At 38.3% G+C, this 12,102-nt stretch overlaps 1 protein-coding gene and 1 pseudogene across 2 annotated transcripts in view; one reads left to right on the top strand and one right to left on the bottom strand.

Annotated features, from left to right (window-relative positions):
- The window catches only part of LOC127371986 (metabotropic glutamate receptor 7), a 231,587-nt gene extending 221,091 nt beyond the window's left edge, over positions 1 to 10,496 (top strand). The window contains exons 9-11 of one of the 2 annotated variants that reach the window (XM_051415292.1): positions 665 to 911; positions 2,414 to 2,436; positions 7,697 to 10,496. In XM_051415292.1, the coding sequence (XP_051271252.1) occupies positions 665 to 911; positions 2,414 to 2,418 (252 nt within the window). In that variant the 3' untranslated portion in view covers positions 2,419 to 2,436; positions 7,697 to 10,496. The remainder of the gene's footprint in view (positions 1 to 664; positions 912 to 2,413; positions 2,437 to 7,696) is intronic. The other variant, XM_051415291.1, reaches the window with a different exon arrangement.
- The window catches only part of LOC127372007 (nuclear factor 7, ovary-like), a 423,840-nt pseudogene that overhangs the window by 311,233 nt on the left and 100,505 nt on the right, over positions 1 to 12,102 (bottom strand).

Below are 12,102 nucleotides of genomic sequence, written 5' to 3'. Positions count from 1 at the left end.
GCGTTTTTACAGGCCGTGTTTCCTGAGGCCGTTCCTTAGTCCCGCCCCTTTCTGCTCTGTGCTCCAATAACAGTTGAGCGAGTGTTGGTCAACTTCCTCCTCTCCTGTACTTAGATATGCTTTCCGCCAGCCGGGTTGCCACCCATCCCGTACATTTTGGGATTGTTCTGCATTGAAAGATAAAATGTCCTTTATTGAATAAGTCTAATGTACAACATGTTTTCACCTACATTCAATCACACAAGAAATCATAAAACCAAACGGGTGGAATCAGTAATTCATGAAACCCCAGAACTGTAGTTATTATATCGTACTGTGTTTCCAGCACTGACCCCCCCCAAAAAAATATACAAGCCAACTAGCTAATGATTGACATTAATTTTTAGCTATCTAGTTACAACTAATAGCAAATGTTAGCAAAACAAACTAGCTAGCTAATTTACATACAGTCGTTACCTAGCCAGTTACATCTGTGGTTAGATAACAATTAATCATTAGCTATCTAGTTATTGTTTTGCTAACATTAGCTAACAAAATATATATATATGTCTCTTTTAAATTTATTTAATATTTTGCTGAGGAAGAAGTCATTCCAGCAACGAGCCGCTCTCATTTATTGGTTGTGTTTTTGTCCCTAATCGCTCTTCGTCCTCCTCCTCCTCAGCTGTACATCCAGACCACCACACTGACCATCTCCATGAACCTGAGCGCGTCTGTGGCCCTCGGGATGCTTTACATGCCCAAAGTCTACGTCATCATCTTCCACCCGGAGCTCAACGTGCAGAAGAGGAAACGTTCCTTCAAAGCCGTCGTCACGGCCGCCACCATGTCATCCCGACTCTCCCACAAAGCCAGCGACAGACCCAACGGGGAGGCCAAGACGGAGCTGTGCGAGAACGTCGACCCCAACAGTAAGTAGCGACGGACTCCTGTCAGTCCACATGGGGAAAACTGTGATTTCTATCAGAGGCTGAAATGAAATGAGGTCCTGCAGTCACATATAGAGCCCACTAAATGAGGTGTAAAACTGTACCTGATCAATTGAAACGTAATAAAGCATGTTATTATTTTACTCATCCATCCATACATTGATTTCACCTCCTGGACTGACTGATTTGTATGAAGGATGAATATTAATCCACTACGTTCTTCTTGTTTCCTGGACTGAAAACAGCTTTAAAATGAGAGCAAGTTCAAATATTTCCAAAGTGTTGGACTCGTTCTGTGTCACTTAATGGACCTCACACAGCAACCTTCTCTTAGATTCCCTCTTTTCTGTTATCAGATATAAGAGAAATTAACTCCAGATGCACCAAAATGTTCTTAATACAGTAAAAAATATCAGTAGAAAAATGAACAAAGCAAATGAATGAATTAAAGAAGTAATTGATCTATTGATGATACATATGATAAGAGTATCATCCAAGGGTTTTTATAGTTTCATTACGGATCAATGAAGCAAAAACATTTCTTCCAATTTTATAATCCAGCTAATGTGTTTATGTTCCTCAAATGTTTCTTTTTTATGTGAAAAATTATCTCAGAATTATGAGATAAATCATTAATTCAGAAAAACAGTATGAGATAATTAGGCGTTAAAAGCAGGTTTGTTTTCAGGTGAATGAATTACGCATCCATAAGTTCTGGACTTGGCCTGACCTCATCATCAGCTGCAAAGTTTGTGATTACCATCCTCATGTTTCTTCAGATTCTTACAGGACTCGTGTGCAGTAAACACATGTAGATAATCCTGGCAGAGATTATATGAACTGAGTTTATTGGAGAGGTTGACTCAGATTATTATTATGTTAATCTCTGCTGAACACACACAGTATCATCCGAGTGTTTATATAGTTTTAATTGGAATCAATGGAGCAATAATGTTTGTTTAGCCCACAGAATAATCCAATCACTGTGATTACTATAAAACACGTAATCTGATATTATTATATGATGTTCATCATATTGCTTCTTGCTTGAGGCCCGAGAAGTTGTTAATTCAGAAAAACAGAGGATGTTTTATTTTGGGAGCGACCGCTGATTCATATTCAACAAGCTGAAGGTTTGTTAAGGAGACAGCCGTTATTATGTCTCATTCATGGGTTTTTTCAGTGTGAAACCTTTTTACTTTTATGATTTGAACATGAAGTTTTATCAGGACACACACCATATTCCATATTTCCATAACAAACACCGAGCATGCAAAAACATAATTTTCTCTGATATGGAAAAAGAACAAAATGACAAAACTTGCTTTTTTGCTCTGCAGGAAAAAGGAATAATAATTTCCAACCTGAATGTTCTCAGAAATATAAATTTCATGGCAATGTGATCACATTAGCAGCTCGCAGTGGGATTCCCTCTGGGGCTCTCAGGGACAACTCACCAAATCATGTTTTTCTCCCCCTGACAGGCTAATTTCATAATTTATCAGAGGTAAGAGCAAATTAATCTTCTACTTCTGCTTTGCTGTCCTGACCTTGATCCATTTCCTTCTGGAGGAGGAGAGAGGGGGATAAAGGGAGAGGAGGGAGTGTGTGCGGGGAATGTTAAATATCCTCCACAGCTCTTTATCGCCATCTTTCAATTGACTCATAACTTTTACATGAGGACAGCGTAATGTGACTGTTTGAGTGGCAGATTTACAGTCAGTCTCTGCTGCTGCGTGCTCGCTGTTAGGGCACCACTTTAACAACACGATTGACCCCTGAGAACTCCAATTTTTATGGAAGCCCATTCCTGCCAATGTGCCGTAAATAAAAAAGGATTCTGTAACTCTTTATAGTGAGAAACTGTCTCAGAATAATGACTTTGTATTACTAAGTCATTAGTTTGAGATATTAAGTCAATCTTATGAGATATTAAGTCATTATTATGAGATATTATGTCATTATTATGAGATATTAAGTCATTCTTATGAGATATTAAGTCATTATTAAGAGATATTATGTCATCATTAAGAAATATTAAGTCATTATTATGAGATAATAATATGATTTTATGATTAAGTTTCTCATTATAATGACTTACAGAATCCTTTTTTCCGTCACATTGGCAGAAATAGGCTTCCATTGCTTTTACTGCTCTTGCTCCGCTAATGTAGGCAGGCTGTGAGAGGATCCTGCAGGTGCAAGTTCAACAAACTGATTGCTTTATTTGATAGCTGTCCACTAGCGGGATCCTTAACTTTGTGTTGATTCAGCCTCTGACATTAAGAATAACTATAAATGTCCGTATACAGGCATCAGTATGAAACTGAGACTGTTAAAACTGTTGCTGTAATAGTTTGATAATAAAACTGTGATCATTAGTGTTTATGTGAAGCTCTTGGTGGTCCATCCAGGAGTTCACAGGCTTTTTTTGGATTTGTCCTAAAATGTCTGATTTCACAGCAGCTTTTCTAAAGAACAGCAATGTTTTTTACATTTTACAATGGGAGGAAGTGAAAAGTCCGACAGTAAATGAGTAAAAGTAGGAAAACAAATCTTTTCATAAAATATATGTATTTGAAGGTAAGCAATGTCACTTTTATAGAATTGGCTTATTTTCATTTAGAATGGAAAAGAATGGTAGTAGAAGGTAGTCGATGGTAGTTGATTATAGATGTCAGTAGCTGGCGGTAGCTGACGGTAGCTGACGGTAGTCAACGGTAGAGAGTCGGCGCTGTCAGCAGATTACAACTCAGTCTCGACTCCATGAAGATCAGCACAGCCATCTGTCGGCCCAGGTCGACTCCCCCCTCGTTTCTCACTCCATTTCTCCCCCTCCGCACTCAGGTCTCACTCCATCTTTAAACCCTCTCTCTTTCACCTCGTTATAACAGCCCTCAGTCACTGACGATGGCTTCATCCCTCCTCCTCCTCCTCCTCTCTGCTCCTGCAGCTGATTCCCCGACAACAAAGACTTATCTCTAGCCGTTCTTCTGGCTTCAGTTGCTCTTCAAAGGCCAAATCCCTCTGATTCTGCTCTTAAAAGGCCTCTCTGCCTTCCTCCAAAAGCTCATTCCTGATACAACAAAGGCGGCTCTGTATCTCTAACACTCTCAGGGCCTCGAATGCACTCAGAGAGGAGCCCTTACAAGCCGTAGCTCCAAATCTCAGCCTCTCTTTCGGCGTTGCCCATGGGGTCTGCGACACTTCCACATTACCGTCTTCTGGGATTAGCCTTTCTAACACTCCCACACCTGTGGCTCACCTTTTAACTCTTAGTGTGAGGAACGAATGGGAGCTTCAGATGTCAACAAATGCATTCACTGGTAGTGTTTCTACTGCCTCGTCTTACTGATTTCAAGGGGACTTTAATAATAACTATATAGAAATCTTTTTGATGAAAATATATAGAGGCATCAGTATTAAACTGAAACAGTACAAACTCCTTGTAATAGTTTAATAATAAAACTGTGATGTTATATATGATGTTTATGTGTAGCTCTTTAGATGATTCATCCATGCTTTTGCAGGTTTTTTTGGGGATTGTTCTGATTTCACAGCAGCTTTTCTAAAACATTTTCATGCATGTTGTGGTGTTTTTAGCAACAAAATTGCAGGAAAAAGTGAAAATTGCATAAATACAACAATAAATATTGTATAATTAATAAAAATTGAGGCAAAATTTTCCAGTTGTTACAAAATCTCTATAGTTTGTATGGACATAAAAAGTCCATGAACTGAAACTATTTCCACAAATAACAAAGAACAAAGACTGAATATTATACCAAAAGTCACATTTCTGTGTCAGATATTCCAGCTGCAAAAAGGACGCCACTCTAAAGAACATTTAGTGATATGTGCAATATGATATATACAATATATAGTTTTAGAGAGAATACAAAAATAAACCAAGCAGGCACCATGCTCCATTTTGATTTTAGATACCTACAAATTTTATAATTAACATAATGAATATTATTTCACCAAGAACAATGTGTAGAAGAGATCAATTCTGTTGAACTTAAAATACAACATTTATTTGAAACGTTTCGGTACCAGGTGGGTTCAACCATGAATGCTCAATATGTGCAGACTTGGAGCCTGTGGGATCTATTGCTTGCTATAGTGAATGTTGATCCGTTGGAGAAACATGTGACTATTGTTGTTCAATGTACAGAGATTTTGATATATTGTGTGATGTGATTTGGAGGCTGTCACATTGAACATTGAGAAGGGAAATTATGTTTGCAGACTCATAGCCGCTCTTTATTTAAGACGGCTTCTAATTGTCAGGAACCAATGGCCTGATGAAGGTCTAGAACCGAAACATCATATTGTAAGTAAGACAGTTTGTGAGAATGTTTCGAGTTTCATGAATTTGGGAGGATGTTTATCCCCCTAAAGCTGCCATCAGTTGTAGAAAAGTTAACACCAACATTCAACTCATTGCCACAGCAACAGCATAGCTTATCATCATCAACATCTTGAGGGTCTTCTGACCAAATTTCAGCTGGATCCGATCAACCTGCTAGGAGTACATGAAAGTATGAAATATGTAATTTCCTGTGTCCAGCAGGGGGCGCTATGACTGTATCTGAATATTTGCAAAGAGATGTGTTCAGGGCGGGACTCTTATCAAACATGAAGTGAAACACTGAAGTTATGACTTAAAAATTTGGCACCAGGCTACAGACACGCTGTTTGATGCCACAAATAGTACAACTTTTAACCATGATGGTCTTTAGATTACACTGATCAAATCTGAAGTTGATCCGATAAATTCCCTAGGAGGATGGGTATAGGGCTGGGATGGTTTATGGGTCCAAGAGGCTTTTTTGTTCATCTCATCGTGATACATGGGCAGACCAATTTTCATACATATTGGTCAAACGTGCCTCAGGGGCTGAGTTGAGGGCAAGCCATTTTGCGACACCACCATGAGACCCACAGAATAGGACCTTGAATGAACACAGTGGACCTGTGTCTGTTAGTTATTCTCTAACTGTGTGTACTGCAGATTAACACTCTCTATGTCAGGGATATAATAGAGAAATTAAAATGTTCCACATTGTTTTGGAGGCTCCTTCCTCCATCTTCTTCCTCAATTTTCTCCTCTTCATCCTGACAACCTGAAGAGAAGCTTTCTCTGTAAATTTACTGAACTCCAAACACAGTATCAGTGAAAGGTTCAGGGACTGTCAGACTGCTTTCTGTATGAACAATGACAAAGTTCATCACACCTTCATATGCATATTCCTCCTTTATCTTCCCGGCATGATTGATGATGGGCTTTTGGCTCAAAGCCATTTGTCACCAGATGGACACCGAGGGGCCGAGGGGGAGGACGGGGGAGGGGCAGCTGCAGGGGGGAGATAGGGAGGAGGTCAACTTGCTCATGTAACATCTGAGGGTCTTATTTTCATCCAGCTGCGACCACCAGCTCTGCTGAGAATCTGATTATCAATAAGATCGGCTAAAATTCAGCAACAACTGGATCTTTAAATATTAATAGATATTTTCATAAAACAACACAGTCTGTTAAAAGACCATGTCAGATTCACATATTCTTTGGCTTGACAGGACCAAATCTGGTAGGGCTTTGGTCAGTCCAGCTACCAGAAGTCTTCAAATAAGATGTAATAAGATAAGAATTTTTTTTTAAAGGAAGTCTTGTTAATGCAGTTACTGCTCTCTGATGTATTTCAGTAGTCCAACTCTGAAGTTAGCATCGTCCTGCCTCCTTCCACAAACAGCCAATGAGATTGCTCCATTGGATTTTGGATTATAGCAGAAAATAATCTCTGTGGTGAAAAAAGTTTCAGATACTGCTGATGATGACGCTGAACACCACTTTTATGATTCTTTAAGGCATTCGCCAGAAATAAAAAGCTAACGTTAGGCTAACAAACTCACCACCACTAAACTGCCAACTGGTAATTAAATGTTCCAGCTGGCAGGCATGTATTTATACAGAGAACGTATTCAATAATCCCTGCGATCAATATTCACCTTCAGCCTGCTGCATCTTTATGAACCAAAGCCAACAGTCCGAGCTGGTTGTAGCTCTCGAACTATTGAAATAAGACCCTTAAATAAAGAAAATTTAAGCTTATATGCAATATGGACAATTTTCCAGCAGCTAAATGGCTCTAGCCAACAAACATATCCACTCATTATTTTGCTATCAATACCATTGATGCTGAACCCATTTCGTACAAATAAAATTTAAGTTGGATTGCAACCAAATTTGAAATATCATACGTAAAGCCATGTGTGTAACATTTCATACAGTTCTAATGATGATAGCTGGAGTTTAACATGTCAGAAATGAATTCAGCATCCTCAAAAATTTTTAAACCCACTCCTTTATTGTCCAAATCAGCCAATCAGCTGCTGAAACATTGTCCATATAGCTGACTAGTAATGCTAATTATGTTAATTGTCCAAAATATGCAAGTTAGCGTCTGTGTAAATGCTGGAGACCCATACTGAACATTTCTAACATTAAACTTTATACTCAGTATAATAGTTCTGGTTCACAGACTAAGAAGCTGATATTTTGGTAGATTTTGACTTATGACCTCTCAGCACCTGGAAAACATGACGTTACTGAATTACAGCGAATTATAAAAAAGAAAAGAAGATTCTCCCTGTTGAGAGTTCATAATTCAAGCTCTATTTAAACCGTTTCCCCTCCATCACAACCTTTTAATCTTCAGATAACAGCCTCAAGACACTGAGTCGTGTCCGTTTTCTGTCTCTTCCAGGTCCGGCAGCGAAGAAGAAATACGTGAGTTACAACGACGACCCTGTGATCTAACACCTTCCTCAACCGCTGGGAGACGGGCGGTCTCCTCCCGCCAGCTAAAACACGAAGAAGAGGAAGGAGAGAAGAATGTTTTTCTTTTCTTTTGTTGTTTAATGTTGCTTCATTGCCCACCACAAACTTTCAGATGCTACAGCGAAGCATTGTGGGACTTTCCTTTGGGCATCAGTGAGAGAGAAGACGTTTAAAAAAAAAAAAAATCTTTTTGTTGGTGATGATGATGATGATGATGATGATGATGATGAGGGTGAGGGCGTCTCGCAGCCTCCGGGTTGTCGGCAGAGCTCTCGGGGCTCCACGTTGATGTCAAACAAAGCGGCCGTCTCGGTCCGCCGTGACCTTTCTACGGAGCCCCGCCTCCTCTCATCTTTTAATGTACTTCCGAACTGCAAGTTCTCCAACCCTCCTGTCCGCCCCCATGTGCTTCTTTATGGCTTCTATGTTCTGATTTTATTTGATTTCCTTTGTTTTTTCCTTTAAAGACGACGATGATTATGACGTTGGTGATGAATCTGTTTTGCTCTTGCTTCTTGGATGCACATTGTTTTTTATTAAAGCCATATTCTTCGCTTTGAGATTTTGAGGGCTTTGCTCACGCCGCCGCCTTGAATCTGATTTTTGCGACTAAAATGTCATCTGGCATGAAAAGTTGGACAACTGTTAAAGTCCTGAAAATGCCCCCCACCCCCCTAATTTCAGTTGCACCTTCTGAGATTCAAAAATATCCTAAAAAAGTTCATAGTACTGCATTTCCTATTGTTTTAGCCTATATTTGTTCATATCTTGTCAAATTGTCACCAATAAGCAAACTGAATTAGCCGTTAGCAGCTCCTGTTAGCAGTGTACACAATAATCTACAGACTGGATTATGTTATAGTGAAGAAAACTTAGAAATATGATAATTCTCAGGCAAGTTCTGCAGTTCTAAGGAAGGTCTTTTTTTCCATGACTTTCAAGTGGATTTATGGCCATTTATTCATGATGGACATCAGAGATAATGATGTACAAAGTTCAAGTCACACTGAATCTAAAAATATGTTCATCATTTTATAGTTCCTTCATTTTATAAAATACAGGTGAATTTCCCCCATATTTTATAAAAGGTATCAGATCTTCCTTTCACAGGAACTGTGGTTTTTCAATCACTGGCTCATTGAGGGTTTTTCTGGATTTTCCGAAAGACATACACTGTCTGTTTAAGACACAACAATATCTTTTCTTACTTAATCTAAATACAGAAAATTTGAAATTGCAGGAGCTTTATGTTTTTTTTTCATAATTAAAAAAAAAAAATGTTCCCCTTCTAATTATTATGACTTATGACTAATTATGAATTATATATCATCATTTTGCTTTTATATTTAATAATTTTGACTTTTTATTCAATCAATTTGATGTTTCATCACAATTTCAATATATTTTTTACTTTTTGTTTCATAATTTTAACTTAATGTGAAGAAGTTTTAAGTTTATTTTTTATTTTACTTTCAGAAATGGGCTTCCATACAAAACAGTAATAATACAAATAGTATTTGCCGATTATTATTATTATTAGTTTCTCAGACACTGTCCAGCTGCTAACGTTAGCTCAGCTTGTTTCTCTGATAACTTAAGATCCAGACATCCGATCCTTCATCCGGTTCAAATCTAGAGATAAAAAGCACCAAGATCTAAACAGTGGATGGTAAAAATGTGGCTTCACACTGGATAAACAGTCAATATATGACAGCTTCTGATTCTTGATTATTAATTGAATCAACTACATATAGAACATAGCTCCAGAGTCCATACACTGTTAATAAAGAAACTTGACATTATAGATTTGATTTGAGAGCTGAAGCAGCTCTCACTTGCTCATTCCCTGAGCTTCATTTTCTCTCCATCCCAAGTACATCACTCCACTACATATAGAACATAGCATTTGTTATAGTTTATACACTGTTCAATGAGGAAATGTTGCCTGAATAAAATGACATTTGTCAACATTTGTGATAATGTAAGAACATTTCAGAGCTTTCAGTGGTAAAAATCAGATTCTTCAGTCGGTTGAAGCCAAAAAATTACTAAAATAAAAACAGGCGTGTTTTTATGCCTTTCTGTTGGAGCTGTTTGAACTGTTTGTGGTCCTCATGATGAAAGCATCCCCATCCCAACACGTGTGTTCCTTCTCCACATACATGACGACTTCTCCAGTATTTTGTAGGTGTGTGCTGATGATGATGATGATGACGACCCTTAACTGTGTTGACTTTAAAAGAACTTTGGTCCGGGTTCAGTCACTGGACTTCTGATACAACGAGAGGTGTTGATGTGGAGGTTGTCAATGCATGCCTGATATGTTCGATGTTGAATCCGAAAAAAAAAAAAATTTAAAAGATGAAATCCTCACGACGACACGGTTGACTCCACCCGTCTGCTCTGAATCGTAACTGTTTTTTGTTTCTTTATTCCACTTCCTCACGCAGCAGCAGAATATGGCTTTGATTGGTTTCTTATGTTCCTGGAAACTACGGGAAATGGAGAAAAAAGATGAATATATATTTAAAAAAAACAAAATACTTGTTAAAAAAAAGGAAGCATGTATGTTTTCTACTGTTTGTACTCGGTATATTCATGTTGCCCTTGCTGCTTATGTGCCAATGTTGTGGGAGAGATTTACATTCGGCCACTCATGCAACTATTCTGTGGTGTTGTCCAAGAATGTATCAACATGAAATAAAAAACATTTGGTTATTTTTTTATACATGTTCCCCCGAGGAAACGCAGTTTGTCTCAGAAAGCTTATTCCACTTGCCTCCAGACATATTTGATTTATCCTTGTCTTCAGGGTGGTCTGATCCTTTCAGGATTTGTAGAATATCATCATCTGAAAACGAAAGTCTTGTCTCCACTTTTGCTTTTCTTTGCTCTAAATGAGATTTAACAGGTTGCTTTTGTGGAGAAAATGATTAAACGAATTTGGAGAAACTGTTGGGAATAAAGAGAAAATATCTTAAGTGCAGAAAATTAAGCACTCATATCTCAATTCCTCAGCAACTTCATTGAATATTATCAATAAAACTGAAATCTTAAGACCCTGAACGCAGCACGCAGATTGCACTCAGACAACAGATACACAGGGAAACGTTAGATGAGCAGAATAATGAGTGGTCAGTTCAGCTGAATACTGTACTTAAGTAAAAGTAGAATTACTGGTTGGATGTTAAAAAAGGTCAGTTCAAATATACTGTGAGCAGGGGCGTGTCCAGAGGGGGGACCTGGGGTGTCTACCGTTTAAATCTGAAGGGTTCTGTCCTGGAAATTGTTGTATTTTACGCGTCACTCAGAGACTCGACAGTTGCACTGCAAAAACTAACCTTCTAGAAACAAGCCAAAGTAAAATTTTCTTCTATTGACCAAAAAAAACATAAATTGTTAGCTAGCTAGTTATTCAGTGTTTTGCTACAGCAAAAACCATGACCTAACTAGCGAGCTAACCAGAAACATTCTTATTTTTATCATTATTAAAACAATGAAAAACTAAATAGCTCTTTTCTTTTTTTTTCTGCTTTTTAGACAAAAATAAGACTCATTTCAAGCTGGAAAGAAGATACTGGTATCATATGTAACAAGAAGGAAGAAGCTGAAGTTCACAGTGCAGACGGAGGCAGTTGGAGCTGGATATCAGCTGTAAGTGTACAGAGATATTCACCCATCAGTTTATAGACCGTTTAACAGTTTGATTTAGAGAGTTTTTGTTTTAGGGGCGGCTGTGGTGCAGAGGCAGAGCGGGTTGTCCCCTAATCGGAAGGTTGTTAGTTAGATTCCCGGCTCCTGCCGCCACATGTCGAGGTATCCTTTAGCAAGATACTCAACCCCAAATTGCTCCCGATGCTGTGCATTGGTGTGTGAATGAGCTAGTTTCTGTTCGATGGGCTTTGCCATCGCTGTGTGAATGTGTGTGAAAGGGTGAATGTGGCACGTAATGTAAAAGCACTTTGAGTGGTCGGAAGACTAGAAAGGAGCTATACAAGTACAGGTCCATTTACCATTTTCCAAACCATGACACCTAAGACAAAGATACAGTTGAGTCAATAAAATAACGTTTATGGTGTTCTTGACTCAGTTCTATCTAGTGGATTTTGTTGATGGTTTGCAAGTTTTGAGTTAGTAATATTTGTATGAATTATTTCTGTCTGACTCCTGTTTTCTAACATAACTTATGTCTTTGGTTTTAGATATAAAGGTTAACTGTTAAATCACTCCAGCAAAGTCTGTATCTAAGTTTCTAGCTTCAGTTTTTTGGCATTAAAATAACACAATGCGCTGCAGTGACGTTGTCTTAGAGTGGCAATCCTTAAAGGTTAT

Source organism: Dicentrarchus labrax, unplaced genomic scaffold (assembly GCF_905237075.1).
Source record: "Dicentrarchus labrax unplaced genomic scaffold, dlabrax2021, whole genome shotgun sequence".
In the NCBI taxonomy this organism is placed as follows: Eukaryota; Metazoa; Chordata; class Actinopteri; family Moronidae; genus Dicentrarchus; species Dicentrarchus labrax.
The sequence above is the reverse complement of the archived record's forward strand: the minus strand, read 5'-3'. Positions and strand labels throughout refer to the sequence as shown.